The 27,717-nt window shown below is 39.2% G+C and overlaps 1 protein-coding gene across 1 annotated transcript; it reads left to right on the forward strand.

Annotated features, from left to right (window-relative positions):
* The first annotated feature begins 717 nt into the window (after window positions 1-717).
* NOC3L (NOC3 like DNA replication regulator) lies at window positions 718-27,219 on the forward strand. Its single transcript, XM_080823140.1, has 21 exons — window positions 718-873; window positions 1,583-1,790; window positions 4,798-4,930; window positions 5,682-5,839; window positions 6,488-6,541; window positions 7,886-8,016; window positions 9,994-10,155; window positions 10,350-10,443; window positions 13,254-13,429; window positions 13,841-13,969; window positions 15,023-15,154; window positions 17,037-17,117; window positions 17,425-17,525; window positions 20,097-20,169; window positions 20,250-20,313; window positions 20,392-20,463; window positions 21,402-21,583; window positions 22,751-22,879; window positions 23,544-23,641; window positions 25,439-25,523; window positions 25,872-27,219. The coding sequence occupies exons 1-21, from the start codon at window positions 865-867 to the stop codon at window positions 25,998-26,000; spliced, it is 2,400 nt and encodes a 799-aa protein (XP_080679266.1). The 5' UTR covers window positions 718-864; the 3' UTR covers window positions 26,001-27,219.
* Window positions 27,220-27,717: the final 498 nt, after the last annotated feature.

Raw genomic sequence — 27,717 nt, forward strand, 5'->3', positions numbered from 1 at the left:
AACGACGGCAAGAAACGTTTCAAAATAAAATATCAAGAATTAAGAGACTTTCTAGGGGGCGCCTGGGTGGCTCAGTGGGTTAAAGCCTCTGCCTTCGTCTCAGGTCATGATCCTGGACTCCCAGGATCGAGTCCCGCATAGGGCTCTTTGCTCAGCAGGGAGTTTGCTTCCCCCTCTCTCTGCCTGCCTCACTGCCTACTTGTGATCTCTCTCTGTCAAATAAATTAAAAAAAAAAAAAAGAAAAAAAAGAAAGAATTAAGAGACTTTCGAGTTCCGGAAGGTCATGAGAAGTCATTCGCCATTCCACAAACACGCCCAGAGAGCCCGTCGAGGGGCAGGCATGACACAAAAGGAGTAAGCCTTTCCTGCCCTCAAGCCTCGACGGAGGAAAACCAACTGCAAAGGTCAGTATCTCTGACAGAAAGATGAGATACGCTGCGTGAGGAGAGGCACGACGTGCTGGGAGGTGACTGATAAAAAGCCAGCCCTTTCGTCCTGAAAGGTGGAGCCCGACTTCCCCAGGACTTTAAAGGAAGCTGGGCGACGGGACAGGAATCACAGACCTTATGAAGTTCCCCGGGGGCCACCCGCCTTCGGCCAGCGCGCGGCTCAGGAACACCGCAGGCTCGCAGGCGCCTTCACCCGGGTGCCACCCGCCGGGTGCCGCGAGAGGGCGCGCCGCCGAGTCTGGGCGCGGAAGTCCCACTTCTATTTCCGGCGGCGGAGGATGGGGAGGGGCCGGCGGTAGCTTCCGCCTGGCACAGTTTAGGGACTTGGGCACGTGTGTTAGTTACAGCCTTGCGATCCCTGGATTACGTTTATCCCCGGTGAAACTGTAGGGTCGGGACTCTTCATATTGAAGGATGAAAGCGGTAAGTGTCTTGAGGAGCCCGATCTCCGCGGCTTAGGCCCCGTAGTTTTTCGGCGAGTTTTTGCCCTTGCATAGGGGGCGGTGGCTTGGAATCGGGGCTCCCTCCCTTCTGTGCGCTGCCAGCCTCCCGGCACTTAGATCTGGATCGCTTGCTTACTGTGCTCGCGCTCGGCTTCAGGGGGCCGCGATGATACAAGCACGGAGTCTTCTCTCTGTAGGGTGTCGGACATTAAAGGGTTCTTCGAGACCATCTTTTGAACCCTTTATTTTACAAATGTGACAGGGTCCTGCTCTCAGCGAGTTTATAATGTGAGTCATGGGACGCGAGATGAGTCCATTTTTTTCCCCCTAACGGGTGGGGGGATAAGAAAGTAAGTGATTTGCCCCGGTTCTCAAAGAAAAGAGCTGGGATTTGAATTTCTCAATTAGGGGTTACCAGCAAGCGTTGAAATCCAAAGATCCTAATTCCGCTTGCCCTCCGTAGTTTAAGAGTCTTTGACAAGTCGTATAATCTCTCTCAGCCTTAGCTTTTTCATCAGTTATTTGAAGGTAGCAACAATCACTGCTTAACTAGGCTGTTGGAATCAAATATGTTGGAGAACTTAGCAAGCAGTAACACGATATATGAATGTCACTTACTTTAAAGACAACATTTTGTTCTGGGTTTGCAGTTTATATTTCTGGTATGCTGTACTCTTGTTGTTTTCTAGAGAAGAAATAAAAAACAGGTCCCAAGCTTTCGGAAGTTACTAAAAACTAGTAAAGTCAAACTTGAAAACAAGCTAAAAAATAAGCAATTTAAACAACAAAGCACTCTCAAGAAGTACCGGAAAGAACAGAGGAAACTAAGACAAGCTGTAAAAGATGCTGTGTCTAAGAAACCGATGCCACTGGAGGACCCAAAGGACAGACGACCAGGTAATTGCGAAAGCATTCATGTCCTGTAGTTTCTATTGATTTGTCCTAAAATGTTCATGAAATAACATTGCTTTCTAGTAATCAGTCTTGTTTCCAGATCTTCCCAAGAGTAAGTAAGGGTAGTAGTCCTATGTGCTTTATCACAGTCCATGTGAGAAAACATTACAGGATGGTATTCACTGTGAGAAAGAGCTAGTCTCTACTTTTAGTTTGTCTAGAAAGCAGGTCTGAAGATAGACTACTTGGGAAAACAGACTGAGAGTAGCTGTGTAAATAAATGTTGGGGAACATGCCAGTGCTGCCACTTTCTCATTCACTGGCAGTCAGCTTAGGTAAGAACATAGCCTTTCTCTGGGGCATCCTTGACAGTGTCGCCAAGGTTCACTTAGTTTTCTCAACTTTGGCTTTCTTTTCATGTGCAAACTTGAAGTGAAATTGATCTGTAAATGTCAGGGTTATCTTTTGTAAAACTATCGAAGAACTCCCAAGTACTCAAAACGGTAAGGATTCTGACCATTTTGAGTCAGACCAGTTCCTCTACAATGTTCTGGTACTTTCAGGGTATTTATATTTGATCGTACCTGACTTCAGTCTTCCCATGTATATCTCATTTTCTTAAATCTGACCTATTTAGTTTGATCTCTTATACATTGTGATGTATAAAAAGGTTGTTGGACTGGAAGTGGAGAAACTTGGGTTTTTACCTTAATTTTGTTACTAGCAAAGTGGTCTTAGTTGGTCACTTAATCTCCAGGTACTTAATCTGTTTAAAAAAAAAATGTTGCTTGAGTTACATGCTTTTTAAGATCTTTTCTATCTAAATTTCTGTGTAATTTTAAAAAATGTGATATGTTATAATTATATATAAAAAGTAACATACTTATTTTTATATGCTGAGCATCTAAATGAAGTCTATCAGGCAGTTAGGTATGAGTATCTGGGTTAGAGAGAACAGCTTTGGGAATTATCTGCATGTAGATGGTAATTGAAGCCTTAGACTTGGTAAAGTCAACGTGAAGACTGTGTAGTGTGAGAACAAGAGAGTCAAGAATTTTAAGGAACCCAGCGTTTAAGGAATGGGTGGAAGAATAATGTGATGTAATGAGGTTTGAGGAGGAGCCGGAGAATTAGGAAGAAAACCAGAATTGTACAGTGTTAGAAATCAGAAGGATGTTTATTTTTTTTTCTTTTTCTTTCTTTTTTTTTTTTTTTAGAAGGATGTTTAAAGAAAGAAGGAAATTCTTTATGTCCCAACATGAAATAGTTTACAAAATAGTTAATTAAAAAAAAAAAGGTGAAAAGTAATGTGCACTGATGCTTTCACTCACTTGAAATTATGGACTTTTGCCACATGTATGAGATGCTTATACCATTTGAGTAAAAATATATTTATAAACTCAAATACAGTATCACAAAAAGATTTTCAGAAAATGCTTTTCCTTTGACCTAACAATCTTACTGTTAGGAATTCAGTCTTTGATTATATATGAAAATATTTGCCAAGAATATATTTCCAAGTGTGCTCATTTCAACGTTATTAATAACAGCAAAAAAATAAAAATGCCACCATGATCAAAAATTGAAAATAAGATGTTCATCAACAGGAATTATTAAGTGACATAATGTTGTTTATCTATGGTGGAATACTATACAGCTGTTAAGACTGACAGAGCTATAGTCCACCAGTATGATCTATATGATCTATGAAGCGAAGGTTGACAAATTGCCCACTGGAGAATGACTTGACCATCTTAAAATGCTGATATAAAGATTTTCATGGACTAGACAGTTTGAAGGTACAAGGGAGAGAGGGCTTAAATGATAGAACAAGGTAAAAGAAGGTAAGAAATTCTGAGATCCAGAGCCCAGGAGGAGGGGCACTCTTACAAAGTTATGAGAAGGAAAACAGAAGGGATGGAGGCCATTGTTGTTGAATTCAATGTGGGAAATTGCAGGAGTTTCTAGCTTCTGGCTTTTCTTTTCTCAGTGATAAAGGAAGCTAGATCCTCTGAGGATTACGAAGTGAGGCAGGTGATGGGGTTAGAAGTGTGATGATAGAGAAAAGATTTGAAAAGTCTAAGGAAGAGAGAAAGCTGATCAGGGAAATCAGCTGCTGGTCACTTTTGAGAAATGCGAAGCTCACTTAGATTAGGTAGGAGTTCCTTTCTATGCAGTGTGTACCTTTGTATGGCAATATTTACTAGTGTTATTGGAGTCAGGGAGAATTATAGGTTCTGTTAGGGAAGATGCTAAGATTGTCTTGTTCATGGTTGAATCCTTACCACTTAGACCACTGCTTGGCACTTAGTCGACATTCATTTTTATATTAAAAAAGAGAAAGAGAATGAGGGACAGAGAAGATGGAGTGATCAGTTGGGATTTTGTTAGATGTAAGTGCGTAAACCGTAGAAGGGAAGGTAGTTGAGGATATTAGAAGAGGGCAGTTGAAATGATAACCATGCAGCAGAACTTCAGGAGTGTAGAACACAATGGAAAATAGAAGTAGAGTGGTCAGAGGATAGAATGCCTATATATTTGGTCACAGAAGTGCAGGGGAAGTAACCAGATGACACCTAGAAGGACAAACGGTTGTGGTCAAAGCCTGGGGTGAGCACCAAGGTTTGGGATGCGGCCTGCAGAGGGGGTGGCTGAAGTGGAACGGAAGTCAGTGGGGATCAGGAGTGAAGCAGCTAAGTCATCGGTTCTCGCGTGCTCTGAAAAACATTGCAGACTCTGTGGAGGCATTTTATTTTTTGGTTGTGACAGTGACCTGCGAAGGCTCCTGGCATTTAGTTTTCAGGGGTTGGAGATGCTAGCATTTTGCCTAGCTCAAGACACCCTGGTAGAACAAAGAGCTGTCTGGCCCAGCATGTCTTTAGTGCTCCCATTTAGAAACACCAGGCTGACTGTGCTAGAAAAGCATAAACTTTTCCTCTTATTAACACAAAAACACAGAGTTCCATACCTGAAATACCAGTTTCTGACTTTGTTTTTGTTGTTGGAACAGGTAAAAGGATTGAGAGGGAAGAAGAGGAAGAAGAGGAAGCCCTTCCTTTGGATATGATGGATGAAGATGACTTGCAGTTAATGAGAGACTTAGGACAAAGAGCATCTTTTCTAACGAGAGATCTTTCTTCTAGGTAATGCTTCCTTTAGATTATAAACATTCACATTCTTTCAGTATTAAAAACTTGATTTCTGAATTTTAGTTAGGTGGTTAGCAGTGCAAGATGTTCAGCTCAGAACATAAGAGAGTAACTCAGTTTAATTCCTAAATAAAGGAAGTTCATGAATAAAACAAACTGATTTTATTTAGTGTATATCTTCATTTCTTTTGAGTCTGAATAGTGAAGTAGAGTGTCCTGGGGGAAGAATATAGTTCTCTGGGGAATTGACAGAACAGTCCTGAGTTCTTAATGGCTACAGTCTCAGTCCTTGTTACCCTGTTGGGGACATATTATTCCCATTTACAGAGGAAACCGATGCTTCCTGCAGTCACAACTAGTGGATCTGCAATTTAAACCTAGATCTTTTTAACTCCTAAGTCCATGCAGTAGTTTCAAGGTTTTTGGGAAAGTAAAACGGCATGATGTCACCCTTAGCTTTGTGGAATAGTTTTCAAAAAGAATCTGCTGTGGCTTTCACTTCTCTTTTGTATCTGAAGGCAGCCGTAGTCTTTGGGGTAGACTGTACGATTCTTTTATTTATTTAGTTAATTTGAGTGCCTACTATGTGCCTGGTCTGGTGCTAGTATCTATGTGCTGATTTTTTAATTTTCTATTTTCTATATACCTATTGGAGGTTGGCTAGTAGTTTACTTTTCTATACTTTTAAAATAATCTCTAGATTCCTTTGTAAATGCATTAAAACTGGAATTTTTCTTTCCTGCAGTGAACCTGTTCACGCCAAGAAACGAAAGCATGAGCTTGTTATAGATAAATATGAAAAAATACCAAGAACTCTGCAAACTGCACCAGAAAAGGAACTGATTCACTTACTTCCTATCAAGGATAAAAGTGGTATAATCCCACAGACCAGGGAGAAGCCAGGTGAATCTAATCAGTCAGCCAGTGTATTAGTTAACATTGTAGCTCTTTACTAATATCATCACATTTTTTTTTCACTCCAGATCTAATTTTATTTTTTGCTTTTACCTACAAAATAGCGGGTAGCTGCAGTTAGTCATATAGCAAGCTTGATGATTTTGGTCAGAAATACAGATGGTTATCTCCCATATCTGTTGTGTCAGTATAGCTGAGGCTGCAATGTTGAGGTGATTTTCTTTTCAGAGATTTTTTCACCAAATACTCTTGTTTCTATAATTAGAATATTAGTTATCCTTTATTAACCTTTTTTTCTTACATTTTCTTACCTTTTTCTTGTGAAGTAATACACAAAAGTCTAGAAATCAGAGTTGCCTTGCAAAGTTATGTGGTTTATCACAAAAAACACACCCATAAAACTGCTATCTGGGCAAGATATAAATGCTGCCAGCACCCAGAAACTTCCTTTTTGATCCCCTCAATCATTAATTGCTTCCTCCTCACAAAAGTAACTACTTTCCAGAGTTTTATGGTAATCACTTTCTTGCTTTTCTCTCTGTAGTTTTATCACTTAAGTATATTGTCAGTTTTTTTAGTATATGTGCTGCCGAAGCAAGCACTCAGATTTTTTTAATATACATGTTTTCCATACAGTTATAGACATTAAGCAAGATGAAGAGGATGAAGAAGAGCTGGAACTTGAGGAAGGTAATGGAATGCATTTTTGTAGTTATTAAATTGTTAATTGAGAATTACCTTTTTTGCATAATAATAAATGTGACTTAATTTTAGATAAAGTCTGAAATGTGCATTTTAGATTACTGGTCATTTCAAGGTCATTTTGAACATTTTCCCACATGTTGAAAGTCTTACCTTGTGGAATTTGATTCCTTGTTGCTCTTTATTACAGAAAATTTTATGCAGTTATGTTTGTAATGTCTAGGCATGCATGAAGAGTCTTGTAAATTATTACCATTTTGAATTCTTTTTAATTTTAAGTGAAGGACCTACCTATAAATATTAACTTTTTAGCTTTAAATTACAAACTGATTCTGTGATATGAAATCATTTCACTTCTTTCTTAGAGCAGTTATGTATGTCTGTATGTATGTCTATTTTAGATAATTGAAGGTGGGTTTCTAATAGGTAAGACAGTTGCAATCAAAGTGAAACTGAAAGAACATATGGTTTGACATTATATTTGTTTGGAATTTGCAGTAGAACAACCTGGTTAAATTGTACTTTAGCTTAGCAAACCTCATTAATGGTATAAATGAGATTACAGGTCAACCAGTTGTTTTCAGTCATCCTTCATAGGCTCATTAGAGATTATGCTTGTGTATTTATTAAATCTAGTTCTCTATCAATTTCTTTTCTTAAGATGGACATATGTTCTGTAGTGCAAAGGACTGCAGAGAGTTGAAAGCAAGGGAGACTGTACTGTATTTTAAAAAAAACAATCAGGTTGCTTTTTCCCTTAATTCATGGCAATTATTATTATTATTATTATTATTTTTAAAGATTTTATTTATTTATTTGACAGACAGAGATCACAAGTAGAGAGGCAGGCAGAGAGAGAGAGAGAGAGAGAGGAGGAAGCAGGCCCCTGCCAAGCAGAGACCCTGATGTGGGGCTTGATCCCAGGACCCTGGGATCATGACCCGAGCCGAAGGCAGAGGCTTTAACCTACTGAGCCACCCAGGTGCCCCAATTAATGGCAATTATTATAAGTTTATTAGCAGAGTAGTTAAGAATATGAGCTCTCGAGTCAGACTACCTGGGTTTTGAATTCCATTTCTACCAGGCTTATGAGTATAAGCAAGTTATACTCCCTTTGCCTCATTTTCTATGTGCGAAATGGATTTGATGATTGTACCAGCCCCATAGCATATTTGAGAGGATCATATGTAGTAATCTTGACCCATGACAAGTACTCAGTAAAAGTTATCATCATTATTATCTATCACTGTAGAAAATATTATTGTATTGATAAAGGTCCTTGGATACTTGTAAATAAAGAAAGTTTAAGAGGGAATATCTAATCTCTTTCAGAAATCGTTGAAGATCCCATTCGAGAACTGACATTAGAAGAACATTTGATTGAGAGAAGGAAGAAACTACAGGAGAAGAAAATGCATATTGCAGCCTTGGCATCTGCCATATTATCAGACCCAGAAAGTAATGTAAGTAGTACTAATTTCTTTGAGCTCTTCATATTAGATATAATGCAAATGTCTAATATTGTAAGATTCCCTTACTGCCTATAAGCACATACAGAAAGGAAAAGCATTAAAATACAGTGACTGAGGTAGAATAAGAGTAGACAGAACCCTGGGGCACTGGGTGGCTCAGTGGGTTAAACATTTGCCTTCAGCTCAGGTCATGATCTCAGGGTCCTGGGATCGAGGTCCATGTCAGGGCTCCCTGCTCCATGGAAAACCTGCTTCTCCCTCTCTCTGCCTACTGCACCCTCTGCTTGTGCTCTCTCTGTAAAATAAATAAAATCTTGGGGAAAAAAAAAGTAGAAAGAATCTAAACCTAATCGTACATCTGAACTTAATTTTTTCTGTAATCTTAAGAAAAGTCACTTAAACTCTCTTGAGTCTTATTTTTGTCTTCTCTAAATGAAGGTATTGAGGGGCTCCTGTGTGGCTTAGTCAGTTAAGTGTGGAACTCTTGATTTTAGCTCAGGTCATGGCTCAGGATCGTGGATCTAGCTCTGTGCTGGGCGTGGAGCCTGCGTAAGATTCTCTCTCTCCCTCCCCCTCTACCACCTCCCTTCTCTCTCTCTCTTTCTTAAATAAATAAATAAGTAAGCTAAAATGAGGATATTGACAATGTTAGAACTCTGAAAGTGCTAAGTGTAAAAATTAATTGGACAAGAGAGAAGGAACTTACTTGCAAATTTGCTTGACTGATGGGATTTTTAATGAGGAACATGCTACACAAAAGTCAGTGAGATTAGTTCAGGAGTACTTGTAAGTGGAAAATATGTTAAGTGAAATAGATCAGAATTATAATGATCAGTGGGCCATGGGAACAGTGGTGAAGATGGTCATGGTCTTTAGAACATGTGGACTCCAGAAACCTGGAGTACTATCTATTAGACTTTGAGTAAGTCCTTTTACTCAAGACTCATTTTCTTCATCTCTAAAAAGAGAATGGATTGTAAGGATTAAATAATCAAATATACATGAAGTCTTGTAAAGTAGTACTACTGTTCCTGTTAATGTTGGTGTTCCTGTCATCCTACTGTGAATATACTTGTTTATTGAACAATAAAGTAGATTATTTACATTTGTAGAAAAAATTCCATCTGGGTATGTTTTGGCATAGTACTTGTTCTTTTTTAACAAAGCGAAGGGAAAGTCTGGAGCAGAATTAGGGAAGGAAATTTGGAATATTTCTCACCTCTGTCATCTCATTTAATCATTATAAAACCATAAAGACAAGAACTGTTGATCTTACTTTACCGCTGAAAAATTGAGCCTTAAAAAATTCAAGTAAATTTGTTATGATTTCAACAGTTGCTGGATTAGAATCTGGGTTTTCCAGCTCTGGAGCCTCATGCTCACACAAGTTAGGGATAGCGAATAGGTGGGAGCATATTTATCCTACCCCTGGTGCAGCAAATGTTGCTAACTAACCAGAGGATTTCTTCTCCAGATACCTAGCAGGCAATAGTAGTTCATCAAAGCAAGCACATTCATTGAACTGTTTTTTACTTCAGCATTACTTAATACAAACGATTTTTGTACGAGTCTTGTTGAAGCGAATGTATATACATTTTACTTATAAATTCCTGATTAACTTCTATATATGTGATGAATATATTTGGTGTATATAACATTTTAATTTAAAAAAAAAATTAAGAGGCACATGCTTTAAGAAAACCCAGGAAAAAAAATTTCAAAGAGTAGGTATATTAATAAATTTAAACTTTTTTTAAAGTCTGTATCTTCTAACTATTTACCAAAGATAAGATTGGCTTTAATGATTTATCGTTTGGTAATGTGAGTCGTAGCTGGAGTTGTGTATGACTAAACTCTGTGAGTCACTGCATGGATTCCACTTGTGCCAGATGTGAGGCTACTGTTTTTTGTTCATAATTGTTTTGCAGTCATTTCTCTGCCCTTCCAAGTTCTTTATTTCTTTAACAGATTAAAAAATTGAAAGAACTGCGTTCTATGCTGATGGAACAGGATCCGGATGTGGCTGTTACTGTTCGAAAGCTGGTGGTAATTTCCCTGTTGGAGTTATTTAAAGACATTACTCCTTCATATAAAATACGACCCCTCACAGAAGCAGAAAAATCTACCAAGGTAATGATAGGTAACAATTACTGTGCAAAATAAGTTGAACATTTTGGAGAGGTGGGGATGGGAGAAATAGTAGGGTTTTTTGGTTTGCCTGTTTTTGTAGGACTGGGTATATACTATGCACTCACATTTTGTGCTAATTTAAGGATTTTGATATTTTGATTTTAAAAAATGAGTGGGCTTTCTGATTTTTTCAGATCCGCAAAGAAACCCAGAAGTTAAGAGAATTTGAAGAAGGCCTGGTTAGCCAATATAAATTTTATTTGGAAAATCTGGAGCAAATGGTTAAAGGTATACTAAACATTTTAAAAATATGTAACATAATTTACTTTGGTCTGGAAGGTGAGTTCTGGCTTCTGTGCTCTGTGTTGAGAGTATAGCATGTTGTCAAGAGCAGAGTCTACAGTCCGACTTCCTGGGTTCAAATCTGGGCCCTCTACTTAATACCCATGTGGTGGGCAAATTACTTAATCTCTCAGTGTTTCCATTTTTCTGTTTATAAATAATAGTACTTATTTCGGGCACCTGAGTGGCTCAGTGGGTTAAGCCTCTGCCTTTGGCTCAGGTTGTGATCTCAGGGTCCTGGGATCGAGGCCCACATCGGGCTCTCTGCTCGGCAGGGAGCCTGCTTCCCCCTCTATCTCTCTGCCTGCCTCTCTGCCTACTTGTGATCTCTCGCTGTCAAATAAATAAATAAAAATCTTAAAAAAAATAGTACTTATTTCATAGGATTGTTATGAGAAGTAAATTAATTTCTAGATGAAAGTTGCTTACAACGGTGGGTGGCCTGTATTGATCAGCTGTTAGTATTATTGTTGCTCTAGGCCTTTTCCTGGTATGTTTCTTGAATTCGTGAATGGTTGAAATTTATGCTGCTGGTTTTTATTTTGAGAGGGTAGTTAGGGGAGAAGGATGACTTGAAATGGATGAAATTAGTGCCTTAAAAATGGACTTAGGAAGAAGTCGGTTGTATTGGATGATAAACTCTTCCACCAAACCTTTATTCTCTTCTTTGTTCAGAAAAGGAGGGTCCTATGAAAATTGGAGCATGAATGGAGAAGAAATTCAGTTGCCTAGGTCAGGTCAGGTGCTTTCACTTTACTCAGCTGGGCTCCTTTACTCAGTAGTGGGCCTAAGGATCACCTAGTTGCTGTCTCAGCTGGAACAGGACTGCCGAATCCTATTGGCCCAGTAAGGGCAGGAAGGAGATGGTGGGGATGGGTGCTGTGGATGTTGCTTCCATGCTCTGGCCTCCCGACTGGAGCCTCCTTGGGAGCATAGATTCCAAGGCCTGGGAGCTTTGTGTGGACCAGCGCTGTCCAAGAGAAATAGAACATGAGACACATACGTCATTTGAAAAATATGTAACCATGCTAAGGAAAAAAAAGTAAAAAGTAATGAAATTACTATGTATATGATTATTTCAACAAATGATTTCAACATGTAATCTGTTTTAAAAATTAGGTATCTTACATTCCTTTTTTTGTACTAAGTTCAAAATCTGACGCGTATCTCAAGCTGCCAGCATGTCTGCGTTTGGACTAGCCACAGTTCAGATGTTCAGTGGTCACATGTGGCTGGTGGCCTCTGTGCTGCACCATGCGGGTGTAGGCCTTTTCTAAGCTGATGGAACCTTATGAAGTCTTTTTTTAGGTTTTAAAAAAATTATGGTAAAATATAACTCTTACCATTGTAACTCTCTGTAAAGCATACAGTTTTGCGGCGTTCGGTAAATCCGGTGTCATGTAGCCATCACCACTGTGCATTGGCAGCACTTTGGCACCTTTCCCTGTGGAAGTTCTCTGTTAAGCCTGAGCTCCCCTTTCTCTCTTGCCCCAGCCCGTGGCAGCCACCATTCTACTTTCTAATTTGAGTTGAATATGGATCTGGCTAATCCAGGAACCTCATAAGTAGAATTCTACAATAAGTTATACAATATTTGTCCTTTTGTGACTGCCTTATTTCACTTAGCATAATGTCTTTAAGATTCTCATAGCACGTGTCAAAATTTCCTTCCTTTTAAAGGCTGAATAATATTCCGTTATATATATGTAAATACATTTTGTTTATTCATCCATTATGAAGTCTTGTTAGGTTTAAGTAAATAGAAGATATGGTTCTTGTGATGAATACAGCTTGTTTGAGGGAAACTCATATACATGAGAAGCAGTTTAAAACACAGGCGCTATCATCTATACTGTCTTTCTCATCTCTGGTTGTGTATGATATACAGGGAAGTGTTGAACCTACTCTAGAAAAACCAGTGTATTTTCCATATTCAAGATGCAATGTTATGGTAGCAGAGTATGTATGTAGAAATTTCTAGAAAAGAGGTACTGTGGGGATACCTACGTGGCTCAGTCGGTTAAACATCTGCTTTTGGCTCAAGTCATGATCCCAGGGTCCTGGGATATAGCCCCATGTCAGGTTCTCTGCTCAGTGCGGAGCCTCCTCCTCCCTCTGCCTGTCCCTCCCCCTGCTTGTGCGTATGTGCTCTCTCTGTCAAATAAGTAAAGTCTTCGAAAAAAGAAAAGAGGTACTGTGAATCATCAGTTGTTTGAAGAAAAACTTAAATCTTCTTGACCTCCTCAGTAAAGATACCACAGTGAGCATTAGCTAGAAGTTGGGAGAAAATGTTTTAGATTCTCCAGAATTTTGGAACAAGGAAGAGATCGGGGCTCAGAATCTGGAGTTTGCTCGTATTCACTAGCCAAGTAGTGGAGGACTAGGATTTGAACCCAGGTTTCTTGACTTGTAATCTAGTGTTTTGGGGAGAGCCTGGTAGAGCCCAGTCCAGGGATTCCATAAGGTATCTAGCTCTCTGTCTCCCCCTGTCCTGATTTATTCCTGAGACCCTTTTCCTCTAATGGTACATCTTTTAAAACGCATGGAAAGCCAAAGTTCTTAACGTGATGGTTAGAGTCAGAGGGTAGATGATGGCAGATAAATTTAATGATAACGTTTATACTTGAGTCTAAGGGTGGATACAACATTTAAGAATTTGCACAGTGTATTCTATTATTGCTTATTCCTGTTAAAGAAAACTAATTAGTTGAAGCTTTGATCAATGAGTACAGTAACTGCGGTTCTCTTTTGATTAGACTGGAAGCAAAGGAAACTGAAGAAAAGTAATGTTGTTTCCTTAAAGGCCTACAAAGGACTGGCGGAAGTGGCTGTGAGGAGCCTGTGTGAGCTGTTGGTGGCACTACCTCATTTCAACTTTCACAACAACATTATTGTGTTGATTGTCCCTCTCATGAATGACGTGTCAAAATCGGTGGGTTGATAAGTGGTTGTTGCTTTCATCCTGAACACAAAGTTCTGGACCTTGTGATTATTATTTTTGTCTTAGAATTCTTTTGGGGCTATTATTTATCGCTAAACTAGTGTCACTTTGTTAAACACTGTCTCTTTAAGACAATTCTTTGAATGTAAGTTTAGTGTGGTGGTTCTGAGCAGGAGGTGGTTTTGCCCTCCAGGGAATGTGAGGCTGTGTCTGCACAGTTTTGATTGTCACCCCTGCTGTGGCTACTACTGGCATCTAGCAGGCAAAGGCTAGGGGACTTCTAAACTTCCCACCATGCACAGAACAGCCCTCCACTACCAAATAAACAATTGTCTGGCTTAAAATGCCAGTGGTGCCAAAGTTGAGAAACACTGGCTGAGTGTAACATTTTATTTCTTTCAGGTATCTGAAATGTGTTGTGAGGCAGTGAAGAAACTGTTTAAGCAAGATAAATTAGGCCAAGCTTCCCTTGGTGTGATTAAAGTGATTTCTGGTTTTGTGAAGGGCAGAAATTACGAAGTTAGGCCAGAGGTAAGCCTTCCTTTGCTGACCCTGCATTTTATTTGTTTTTAAACTGCAAAGTTAATTTTCAGTTGTTATGAGGAGTTTTATTCTTTGTAGAAGACTCCTCAAGTGTAACTACTCTTAACAATTTAGTACGAATTCTAGGTGTTTATACATACAGACATATATACTTGTTTATGTATCTTTAAAATTATATAATACGTGTTTAGATTTTAAAATAAAAATGCATTTATTCTATGGAAGCTATTCTGGAACAGTTTTCATTTTGTGTTGTCGAGGGCTGTCTCGTCCTTTTTTAACATCTGCTGTTAAGTTTCCTTTTATATGAATTAGCCTCCTACTTGATGGACAGCTGAGTAGTTTCTACAGTGATCATAAAAGAGAACATGTTGGCTATATTATTTTTTCATACTAACAGGAGTATTCTGTGAGTTAAATTTTTAAAGTTTAGATGCTGGACCCAACAGTAAACACATTTATAAATTTATAAATCTCCAGATGATTCTCATGTTTGCTGAAGTTGGAGACCCATTGGCTTAAATGAAAATAACTTGTCTTAAAATTAGTAACACTGGTCTACATGGGTTTTTTTGTTGTTGTTGTTACTATTATTCTTTTAATTGGTGGAAAAAGATGAGGATTAGAACTGCTGACTGCAAAATGGAGGCTGGTTTGGTAAATTACAGCTGGTTTAGAAATACCTAATTTACATCTTCTCCTTCCATATTGGTCCAAACCTTTTTCTGGCCTGTCTACTATTTGTAATCCTATGTACCGATGCCAGGTAATGTGTTCTGTCTTTTTTCTACTCATTACACTGCCAAATAGTGTTATATGTATTTAGCCAAATACTAGTTTCCTGTTATAGACATAGATTACCGAATATGTTTAGCAATAAGATAATAGAACTTTAGTGTGAAATGTGATAAAAGGTGTGTCACAGGTGTTTTCTTGTTTTTTTGGCACAAAGGAAGGAAAAACATTGTTAAATGCGTTTCTGTATAAAGGGTTTGAGGGCAATAGAAATATTAAGCTGTGTATTGTGTTTTCTCCTATTAGTTGTTAAAGACATTCTTGTGCTTAAGAATCAAAGAAGTAGAAGTGAAAAAAGATACAGAGGACATTAACAAACCAAAAAAGTTCATGACTTTCAAGGAAAAGAGAAAAACTCTATCAAGAATGCAGAGAAAGGTTTGGTTGATTTCCTTTTTTGTTTGACTTCAGATTAAAATCATAATGTAGGCACAGGCAGAGATCATAGTTAAATCATAAAAATAAATGTGTCAAAACCTAATATTTAGAAAATTTTATTTTTCCTGGTTATTGCAGAGAATTGCTTTATTAATTAAAATGACAATTCATTGGCAAAAAGAGCAGTTGATGAAAAAATTTCTGTGTCATGCTGGCTTTTATTTTTGCTGTTCAGATTGTCTTAGATTCATTGTGATACACAGATCCCTTCCTTGACCAGGAAGGTGGTATTTATGTAAATGGGAAACAAAGTGAGATTTTGTTAATTGAACCACATTTCTTATTTGAAACCTAGGTTGAAATTCCAGCCCCTTGTTTATTTAGAATAAAACTTTTTTTTTTAAAGATTTTGAGAAATGGAGGGGGCGCCTGGATGGCTCAGTGGGTTAAAGCCTCTGCCTTCGGTTCAGGTCATGATCCCAGGGTCCTGGGATCGAGCCCCGCATCGGGCTCTCTGCTCAGCACGGAGCCTGCTTCCCCCTCTCTCTCTCTGCCTGCCTCTCTGCCTACTTGCAATCTCTCTCTCTCTCTCTCTCTCTGTCAAATAAATAAATAAAATCTTTAAAAAAAAAAAAAAGATTTTGAGAAATGGAGCTAGTAAAAGCAGCTACCTCGTGGGTCAGCCTTCTGTCTTAATAAGATGAATTAATTATGTGAAGCACTTAGCAAATGCGTGGCACTGGGCGTGCTGTATAATGTATAGACGTGAATCGCCACCACTAGCATTGTTGTTATTACTTCTCAAGACAGGGTTATCAAATTGCTTATAAAAACAAAACAAAAGGTAGTTTTCAGGGATATCCGTTTTTGGAATATGCCTAAAATAAATTTTAAAAATGGGGCAGAAGTACCAAAATAGACTTAATAATTGGAAACAAATGAAGGTAAATCTTTTAATTATTTATCATGCTATCCTAATATAAATTGGATATCCCTGTTAGAAACAGCATGTACGCAGTTGTGTTGGCGAAACAAAAGACCCACTGGAACATGGTAGCTCCTTAACTTCTCATGAAGGAAGGAAACTCTTCCTGAGATGGTCCCCTGAGTCTCAGGCAGCTTAGCAACCATTATTTGCTGCTCATATAGCATAAAGAAGTGGGAAAAACTGATACTTTGTTGAATTCCTCTATAGTATCTGGGTTTTTTTTTTTCTTTTAAAGATTTTGTTTATTTATTTGACAGAAAGGGGGAACAACAAGCAGGGGGAGTGGGAGAGGGAGAAGCAGGTTTCCTGTTGAGCAGGGAGCCTGATGCAGGGCTCAATCCCAGGACCGTGGAATCATGATCTGAGCCGAAGGCAGACGCTTAACAACTGAGCCACCCGGGAGCCCCTGTAGTATCTGGTTTTATATGTTGTGTGTAAATGTGTTTAGGAAGAATCGTTGATGACTATTTGCTATGTTATAGAGGATTTAACAATAAGAATTATTTCTGGGCTCTATGTTCTTCCTTTTTTCTTTCTTTTGAAAAAACGTAAATTATTGAAAACTACAGAGACTAATACAGCATAACCCATGTATCTGCCATTCACAATGAGCAAATGTTAATAGACTTCAGTTTTGTTTTTGAGAAGAAACCGTTGGTGATATATTTAGAGTCCCCTTTGTTCCTCACCCCAGTCTTGTCCTGCCTTCCTCCCAGGAGGCAGCTGCTGTCCTTGGCTTGGTGCGTGTTTGCTGCTTCTCCAGGTCTGTGTGTTTGTATTCATAGATAGTCTAGGGTATGTGTTTCAGAACGTTTACATATTATGTCTCTTTGAAGGTTGCTTTTTCATTCAGCGCTATGTGCTCGCTCTTTTTCTTTCCTTGTCTCATTCCAGTGGAAGAAAGCAGAAGAGAAGTTGGAGCGAGAGCTTCTGGAGGCAGAAGCTTCAGAGAGCACTGAGAGAAAACTTAAAGTGGTAGGCAGTTTCACATTCTCTGACGCTTTTAAAATGTTTTGTGAAATGGTTTTAACTAGAGATTATAGTTGCAACTTGGGGTTGTATGATCTCGGTTTGTCCCCCAAGGCTTTGATGTGATCATTGCTGGTCTCATGACATCACAGGGTGTGTGTCTTCATCCTGTTTTATGGAAACTCTTAAGATTGGATTGTGGAGAGGGTTGGGAAGGGACAGAAGGGTTGAGCTTTGACCGTCATTGTTGGGATAACTCAGGAGAAAGAGTATAGGGTTATACTCAAGTCATTTTGTCTGCTTCTTCTGCCAGCACACAGAGACTTTGAATATTGTGTTTGTGACCTACTTCAGAATATTGAAGAAGGCCCAGAGGTCACCTCTCCTGCCAGCAGTTCTAGAAGGCCTTGCCAAGTAAGGGCTGTGTAGGTTGAAGCATTTTTGATTCTTTCTGAGTAAGACCAAAAAATGCATGCCTCTTAACCAAGGTTCACTAATGATGACCCAGCGTTTTTCTGTCTTTGTCATCGGCCTTTCCTTGAACTGTTCATAACACGGTCTTTTAGTTTTCTCATCTCAAGCCTTTTATTTTTTAAATCTCCTTCATAACTCCTTCCTTCTGCTGACTAAGTTCTGAGGGTCCTGAAGATTCATCGCTCAGTTCTTGGTTCTTTCTGCGCTGTGGTCAGTTATCCACTGTCAGACTTCTGAGTGGTCTGTGCAGGCGACTCTTAAGTCTGTTCTAACCCTGCTTGCACATCCTTTCTTGAGTCCTCTGTAATCTTCCCTGCAAAGAGAAGTCTCTCTGTATATTTTTGTGAACCTGTTGGGGGATGCAAACTAGAATAACGGTGCTTGTGATGGTTTTCCAGGTATTTGAGGTAGTATTCTCTAGAACAGTGCAGTAGAACTACATATGTAATTTAAAGTTTTCCGTTAGCCGCATTAAAAAAGTAAAAAACTGGTGCAATTAATTTTGACAAATTTTATCGAACTCAGCTTACCTAAGATATTTTGACATACAATCGATATTAGTTATTGAGATATTTGGTATTCTTTTTTCCCATAAAAACCGATGAATATTACACAGCATATCTCAGTTTGGACCAGCCCCATTTTAAATGACTAATAGCCACATGTGCTAGTGGCTGTCATCGTTGGACAGCACAGTGTTAGAAATAGGACTTACGGTTGAAAGACAGAGAAAAGGCAAGTTCTGGTTAGTATAAGAAATGTCTTTGTAATGAGTGGAGTTATTTGGCAATGGAATTATAAAGTAATTGGGCCTTGTTATTGAAAAGACTGAAAGAGAGGTTGGTCAGAGAAGGGAATATTTCTACATTGGATAGGACCTCCTGTTTGTTTTTCAGTGACTAGTTCCTTTATTTAAAAAAGCTTTCAGTCATATCTATTTACTTTAAAAATTCAAATGATTCAGAAGAATACAAAATTTAAAAATTATAATTTCCCTTCCTATATAAGTATGTTAAGTCTTTCTGCCTGTCTTCTGTCACACACATGGAATCCTGCTATGTAGATGTTCTGTAACTTGGCTTTTCTGTTTTGATAAAATGGTTACTTCGGGTATCTTTCCATGTTGGTGTGATTATATCCACCATTTTTTTTTTTTTTTACATTTGGAATATTCCATTTCATGGATCAGTAATACTTTTATTTGGCCAGCCTCCTGTGCTGTACTGGAAGCACCTTCATGCACTTGTGTGCATATATTGTTGGTCAGAGGGTCTGCTTGTTTTAAATGTTGATAAATATTGCCCAGTTGCTTCACAAAAAAAGTTGTACTAGTCCACAGGGAGTGTATCACTTTTTTTTTTTTTAAAGATTTTTATTATTTATTCACTTGATAGACAGAGATCATGAGTAGGCAGAGAGAGAGAGGAGGAAGCAGGCTCCCCGCAGAGCAGAGAGCCCGATGTGGGGCTCGATCCCAGGACCCCGAGATCACGACCTGAGCCGAAGGCAGAGGCTTAACCCACTGAGCCACCCAGGTGCCCCAGGGAGTGTATCACTTTTAAGAGTCCTTCTTGTCTAAGATTTACATAGTGTCAAAGGCTCTTGCACTAATATTGAAGAAAGATCTTGACTTTAAGTACATCAGTGCCTAGGATTTTATACTATACAGACTGCTCTCACATATAGTAGGTCAGATGATTCTTCTATAACTCTACTTAGGGATCTCAGTTATTTCTAGAAACAGAGGCCCAGGACTGACAAGCGACTTACCTAGGATCATACAGGCAATTAATTGCAGAGCCTGAACTAGATACTAGGTCCAGTATTCTTTCCATTTTATTTTTAAAGCTTTAGTAGGGTCCATATTCCTATAAATAACAGTCTCTTTCCTCCTTTCTCTTTTCCTGCTTCCCATTTTCCCAGAAACTGATGTTTTTGGCCCTTTTATGAGTTAGAGCAGCATGGGGTAGCTGGTACACTTTCCTTGGGGAGTTGTTTGTTTTTAACAACTTGTTCTGTAGGGCAGAAGTATTCTGAAGTATTTCTGAATATTTTCAGTTTGTTTAGTGCCTCATATATTACTGCTGAGTATAGTGTCCAGTTGTGGATGAATTTTTAGAAAGGTCATTCTGGGGGCGCCTGGGTGACTCAGTGGGTTAAGCCTCTGCCTTGGGCTGAGGTCATGATCTCAGGGTCCTGGGATTGAGCCCCACATCGGGCTCTCTGCTCAGCGGGGAGCCTGCTTCCCCACCTCTCTCTGCCTGCTGCTCTGCCCACTTGTGATCTCTCTTTCTCTGTCCAATAAATAAATAAAATCTTAAGAAAAAAGGTCATTGTGAATTAATGGAAGTATCAATAATTACCACCATCTGCATCATAACTAACATTGAAATAGGATTGAATATTAAAATAATTGAATATTAAAAATAGGACTTTAAAGTCAAGCTTAATTTCTAGCTGTTTTATTTGTGTTTTTAGGTCACCTATTGACTAAGCTCTGTTTGATTCTAGGTTTGCTCACCTTATAAATGTGGAGTTTTTTGATGATTTATTAGTAGTACTGCATACTCTCATCGAGTCTGGTGTAAGTAACTCTACTAATGAATTTTTAAGGTATGAATGGTGATTATTATCCTTAGTGTCCTTTTCTCCCTTTTTTTCAAGGACCTGAGCTATCGAGAAAGCCTTCACTGCGTCCAGACTGCTTTTCATATTCTTTCTGGGCAAGGTAAAATATTTTCTTAATCAAGTTTTGTTTGCTTTACCTTTGGAGGCTGTAACATACCTAATTGTTGTAATTTCAAAGGTGATGTTCTGAATATTGATCCGATGAAGTTCTATACACATCTGTATAAAACACTGTTCAAGTTACATGCAGGTATGTACATTTAGATAATGTGTCTTGAATAAATACTTACCTTTTAAGAATATCTTGTGTGTAGTCAATGAAAAATAAGAAATCAGAATTGGTGTATTAAAATGTTGGCCTCTGAGGGCCACACATCTGTATTTAACCTTATGCTAAGAGTTGGAAAGAGAAAATTTCTGGAACTGACTGGAGCTATGGTAGAACCCTCTGCATCTCCTGAGCAGTATAGCAGCACTACTTCATTGGTTAGGGGAATGATTTGGGACAGGTATGACAGTCGTCTTGAGTTTTTCTGGAGTGCAATGAAGCTGTATAATGAAAAAGTAATGATACTAGGTATTTACCCCAAAGATACAAATGTAGTGATCTGAAGGGGCACCTGCACCCCAGTGTTTATAGCAGCGATGTCCACAGTAGCCAATCTGGAAAGAGCTGAGATGTGCATCAACAGATGAATGGATAAAGAAGACGTGATGTAAGTATTTAGGTATACAATGGAATATTAGCTCTCAGAAAGGACGGATACTTACCACTTACATCCGTGTGGATGGAACTGAAGGGTATTATGCTGAGTGAAATAAGTCAGTCAGAGAAAGACAATTATACAGTTTTACTCATTTGGGGAACATAAGCAACAGGGTAGAAGACCATTGGGGAAGAGAGGGAAAGCAGAAGGGAAAGAAACCAGAGAGGGAGACAAACCATGAGAAACTCTTAAATAGGAAACCACCTTAGGGTTGCTGGAGGGTAGGGATAGGGAGTAACTGCGTGATGGGCATTAAGGAGGGCATGTGATGTGATGAGCACTGGCTGTTTTATGCAACTGATGAATTACGAAACACTACATCTGAAACTAATGATGTACTGTAGGTTGGGGTTGGCTAATTGACTTTAAAAAAAAAAAAAAGTAATGAGAACAGCCCTGAAGGGTATATCTGCTGTTTTAGGTGCTACCAATGAAGGTGTCGAGATTCTCCTCCAGTGCCTTGATGTCATGCTAACTAAGCGCAGAAAGCAGGTTTCTCAGCAGAGAGCCCTTGCTTTCATCAAGCGTCTTTGTACCCTTGCTCTTCACGTTCTTCCAAATTCAAGCATTGGCATTTTAGCAACTAACAGAATATTAATGCATGTAAGTAATGATACAAAGCCAAGTTCAGTGACAACAGTTCTGTCTTGTTTGCATCTCTTTTTTACTATGATAATGGAAAAATGGTAAAATCCAGAGAGAAAAGAACTATATAGAATTACAAAATGAAAGCATTTCCACCCCTGTTTATACTCTCCAGAGGTAACCATTCTACCATTTGTCACTTTTTTATTCATATATAAAACATACAGCACATATATGTAGACAACACAACTTTTTTATGGTATACATTATAACTTTTTTTTTTTTTTTAAGATTTTATTTATTTATTTGACAGACAGATCACAAGTAGGCAGAGAGGCAGGTAGAGAGAGAGAGGAGGAAGCAGGCTCCCCGCTGAGCAGAGAACCCGATGCAGGGCTCAATCCCAGGACCCTGGGATCATGACCTGAGCCGAAGGCAGAGGCTTTAACCCACTGAGCCACCCAGGCGCCCCTAACATTTTTTTTTTAACACTAATGGTGATGGACACATTTTTGTGTCAGTACAAATATGCTTATAGCTCTTTTAAAAAAATATTTTATTTTGGGGATGTCTGGGTGGCTCAGTTGGTTAAGCATCTTCCTTAGGCTCAGGTCATGATCCCAGGGTCCTGGGATAGAACCCTGTGTCAGGATCCCTGCTCTGCGGGGAGCCTGCTTCTCCCTCTCCTCTCCCTGCCACTCCCCCATTTGTGCGCACATTTTCTCTCTGTCAAATAAATATAAATCTTTAAAAACAAAAACACACAAAAAATATATTTTAGTTTTTAAGTAGGCTCTATCCAACTTGGGTTTTGAACTCATGACCCCAAGATCAAGAGTCAATCCACCCAGTGAGCCAGCCAGGCGCCCTGCTTATAGCTCTTATTTAAGCATAAAAATCAGAATAAATTTAAATTCAAATAAAAAGTACAGAATCTAGGGGTGCCTTAGTTAAGCATCTGCCTTCGGCTTAGGTCATGATCAGGGGTTGAGCCCCTCATCGGGCTTCCAGCTCAGTGGGGAGCCTGCTTCTCCCTCTCCCTCTGCCTGCTACTCCCCTTGCTTGTGCACATGCTCGCTTGCTCTGTCAAATAAATAGTCTTTTTTTGAAAAAAGTATAGAACCCAATAATATTCTTTACCTGTATTAATTTAATTCTTTTTTTTTTAATGTGACATTTTTGCAGACTTTCCCAAAAACAGATCTGTTGCTTGACAACGAGTCTCAGGGAAGTGGGGTTTTCCTTCCTGAGCTGGATGAACCTGAGTACTGCAATGCTCAGAACACTGCACTTTGGGAATTGCATGCACTACGGGTAAGGATGGTCCTTTCTTTGTGAGCAGTGTTTTTTAGTTTTCCCCCAAGTTGTTGTTATTGCCAGAGTCCTCAATATAATTTTGTTCTGGGATGGCCTTTTGGAGAATTCCTGTTTTACTAATCTACATTTTACTTTGCTCTTTCTGGTTTTTAAGTTGATGAGGTGCATTTTCTAAGGAGGCAGAAAATGACATTTTTGTGGGGTGAGATTTAGAAAATTGAACTCTTTCCCCAGCACGATCCGGAAAGGAAGGTTTGTATTGGGTCCTGCCCAGGGAGACTCTGGTAGCCCCTCAGTTTCAAGAGGGTGGCACTCTCGTTATCCCACAGTGCGGGCACATTAGAGGGAGCCCCATAGCAAGTGTGTTTCAGGAAACCTGTTGGAAACTAACTTTTTTCATTGTGAAAGAGAAATTGCCTCTTGATTTTTCTTTTCATACTGTAAAAGCAAGACTGAACTACGTCCCTGGTAGCTTGGTCATCAGGTTCATGTTGTCGTCATGTGAGCAAAGAGTATTTTTCTGTGTGTATATGGTTACTGTGAATTATATATACGTATGTGGTTGTAAAAAGTGAATGTGTGTTCGAGAAGATCTTTGCTGTAGCCCGTGTTTTATCAAGTACTGATCTGTACAAAATGTGGCTGTCCTGCTGTCCTTCAGAGACACTACCATCCCACCGTGCAGAGCTTTGCGGCTCACCTGATTGCCGGAGCCCCCTCCGAAGGCTCGCAAGCGCTCAAACCGGAGTTGAGCCGGAGGTAGGCATCAGACCACAAGCCGCGCCTGGTCACTATTCGCCCTGAGACGCCTGCTTTAGAAAGTGATAGATTTTGAAACAGAAAGTACCAGTTGATTTGGATTTGGTCTCACTTCATATTCCTGAATTGTTCTAAGGAGAAAACATGCCGACCATGATTTTGTTAGTGTGTTTTTGGTAATCACTTAACATTTTTTTGGTTATAAAAAGTTTCACACATCCAGGTAAGTAGAAAGAATAGTGAAAACACATACCCCTGACACTCGGGTTCAGCAGTTAGCGAGATAATGCCATCTTTGCTCTGTGGGAAGGTCCACGAGTCCAGCCACAGTGGGTTCCTCCCCACCGTCGAATGGTTGCAGTAGGGCCAGCAGGGGAGGAGTGAGAAGAGAAGCGCTTTGCAACACTGTGGCTCAGAGGGGCCGTGCTTCCTGTCCGTGGGCCTCCCAGTTCTCTCGGTGCAGTGCGGCCTGACCTGCTGGTACTTCCAGCCTCCACTGTCAGCTCCCCATGGGGAGTAGCACCCTGCCCAGAGAAGTTCCTTTTCCAGCTTCTTACTCTGAAAAATTTTGAAGTACAGAAAAGTTGAAAAAATAACGACCTTTCCCCCTACAAAAAGAGGCAGTTACACAGAAAGGGAAGTGACATAAAAGACACCCTTGTAATATATTCACCACTCAGAGTTAATATTTTGGTGTAGATTTTTCTCATTTGCACCTGCTGGTTTCTCTAATTTGGAGATCACAGACAGGTGACTGGTAGGCCAGCAAACTGGTATTCTGGCCTCTTCAGAGTTTACAAAAATGGAATTATTTGCTATATTTTAAATAGTGGACAAATTCACCTAAAAGTTCCAACTTCTCTTGAAGTACTAGGAGATTTAGGAAAATAGGTCTATATTTTTACACAGCAGAAGTCAGCTGCTTCCTCCCTCTAAATGAGACAGAAACTCTAGTTTTCCATGAACCCTTTTCCTTCTGGGTATTATAAAGATAACTTTTGGCCTTATTAAATGAAGAAGTGGCCCACTTTTTCTTCCTCATACTTCCTATCTGTCCTCCATCCTTGTTTTTTAAAAGGGAAAACAAGGAGAAAACAGTTACCTGTCTGTTTTCTTATTCGTGATCTTTTTCTGGCATGTTTTTGTCAGAGATCTTGATCCTGGCCTCATTTATGTCAGAAATTTCTTTCTCTGGAGGAAAATGAAGAAAGGGTTTATCCCGAAAGCTTGAGAAGGGAAACTCATGATGGTCTTGCCCTGGAGGGTGGAGCTTGGGATGAGACTCTAATTGCAACCCTTGGAGGCCCCTGCTGATCTCCTTCCGGGAATGTGAACCAATCCCAAGTCACTGAGGATTCATTTACGTGCCCTGGGTATGGATGTTTAGTCTATCCTGAATGGCCTCTCTTTGCTTTTGATCCAGGCCAATAACTGAGGGGTTGAGCTATTTGAAATCCATGGAGGGTAACTCTGTGCTTCACTTGTTTGGCCCCCATGACTTTGTTGCGTATTGTCTGCGTAACTGGTCGAGTTGGGATTTGATCACACTGAGTTGGAGTTCTGCTCAGCCTTGTTTTTGACCAGGCCTCTCTGAGGTAGATTTCGTTGATTAGCATTGTCATTACATGAGTATTTAGGATTTATTTTAGCAGTATGTTAGTTTGTTGGTTTCAAGAGCAGGATTATGTTATACTTTACTATATGGGTTTAGAATAGTGAGTCCTCTTTGGGTACAGTCCAGTTATTTTCAGGTTATACAGATACAGTGATGTCTTTACATTCTTTCTGTGATTATAGATCAGCTGCAGAACTTTTTCAGACATACAGCATGGGTGCGATGACATTCAATCCTCCTGTTCAGTCTTCAAGTTCCAAAAAGAAGGTATGTGATGTTTTTTCATTATCTTTTTTTTAAAAGATGAAATAAAAACTAAATGTCTCTTATCAACTGATTCCAACTTGCTTAACTAACTATATTATAGGTAGATTTTTTTTCATGTTTAGGAGTTGATGATGGTAGGCTGGATCTGTGGGGTCGGGACTCTGGAGATGGTCATGAGACTTTTGTTCAATGTAAGCTGTGTCCTGGACCTGACCCAGTGCTTGGCACTGTCAGGTTTCATATGTTGGTTTGGGGTCTACTGTTGACATTTTCAGTTTTGCTCACAGCTTGGCTTTTGTTTATGTTATAAGAACTTTTAATGTGAGTCACTTTTAATATTTTTTTCAGAGTGAAGTTTTACAAGGGGATTTGTTTTTGAATGAAGATTTAAATCAACTAATCAAAAGATATTGTGGTGAAGTAGCTACTCACTTGCCTCTGGATTTTGCCAAATATTTGAAAACATCACTGCGGTAGTAGAAGGAGTCAGTGGACTTTCTCTTATATTTGTGTTTGATTTGATGCACATAGAGACCTACTGTTACTTTGGGACATTCTCTTTCTATACAAGGGAAGCTTCCTAAGAAGATTAGCAGAGGAGGAAGAATTACCCTTTGCGTGGCACAGAGTTCTGCCCCAATTCTGAAATTGTCATTAAGAAAGGAGAATTGAAAACCATCTACCTGCACATTTGGAAGTTTTTTAATGACATTGCCTTTTTAAAACTTAATATATATCTTGGGGTGCCTGGGTGGCGCAGTTGGTTGAGTGTGCACAAACGTTGGCTCTGTGCTAGGTATGGGGCCTGCTTAAGACTTTTTCTCCCTCTGTCCCAACCCTCAGCTTGTGCCCGCGCGTGCTCTCTCTCTCTCTCTCTGTCCCTGCCATCTCTTTCTCTCTCCCTTTCTAAACCCCCCCCCAAAACAAAAAACTTAATCTTAAGTTACAGTTATAGTTTCAAAAAAATCTTTGGAGTGAACTTAATTGGATTACAGTTGCTGGATTAAAATGAGGGCATAGAGTGCAGAAAAATCAAGACCATGCGATTGCTTTCTATCATTCAACTACTTTTTACCAAAACTCTTTCAAATGAAATAAATGTATTTTTATTTTAACACTATAGATGGAAATGAGAAAAATTCTGTATTTGAGTATATTTTCAGGAAGACTTTTAAGAAAAGAAAAAATAGCTTGAAATTAGATACCAGGTTCATTGGCTTTGGCTGAATGATGCACTTTAATTAGTAACCTGATGTGATCTTTGTAAAAGGGAATGAGATTGTTCATTATGGCTACTTTCAAAAAAAGGTGGAATGTGATTGTAGTCTCTTCACAGTTCTTCTCATTTTCCGCTGTGTTCTGGAGGGTGATGGGGGAAGAACTGCTCCTCGGTGGAAAAACCAAGTTGAAGACTTGACTCTGTTTCAAGGATAAATGGTGCCTGTTTAAGGGCTTTTCTTCTTTTACTTCTCTTTCCCCTGCTCCCCCTTCTCCTCCCCTCTTTCTTCTTCCTCTTTTTCCTTTGTCATCATCTTCTTTGTACAGTTACGGTCCTGTTCTTATGAATATAATTAAAAAACAATATTTTACCTAAGCTACTGCCATATTCTAGGAACAGTCTGTGAAATAAGTTTTTGTAACAACCAGTTATAAATATTCTCTGTGAATAATTGAATAAAACAGCTGCTTTTTTTTTTTTGCTTCCTATTCTTATGATACGAGAATTTAAAAAAACGCACAGCAGTCCCAACTAAATAGATCTCTTATGTCTTCAAAACTATAGAAGCCAATTCTTTTGGTCTGGAGCTTAAAGCTCTTTTTTTCCCCCTCACATTGTAAATGAAAATAGAAAGTTGCTTTATTACTCCTGTTTAATGGGGCTCAACAGTGCATGTTAATCTTCTGGCATATTCTTTTTTTTTTTTTAAGATTTTATTTATTTATTTGACAGACAGAGATCACAATTAGGCAGAAAGGCAGGCAGAGAGAGGAAGGGAAGCAGGCTCCCTGCTGAGCAGAGAGCCCGATGTGGGGCTCGATCCCAGGACCCTGGGAGCATGACCTGAGCCGAAGGCAGAGGCTTTAACCCACTGAGCCACCCAGGCGCCCCCTTTTAGCATATTCTTATATGTGAATTTAAAACGTGTTTTTTAAGGCTTATTTAAGGAGAATGTATAATTTAACATATAAATAT

This window comes from Martes martes (assembly GCF_963455335.1).
Source record: "Martes martes genome assembly, chromosome: 14".
Classification (NCBI taxonomy): Eukaryota; Metazoa; Chordata; class Mammalia; order Carnivora; family Mustelidae; genus Martes; species Martes martes.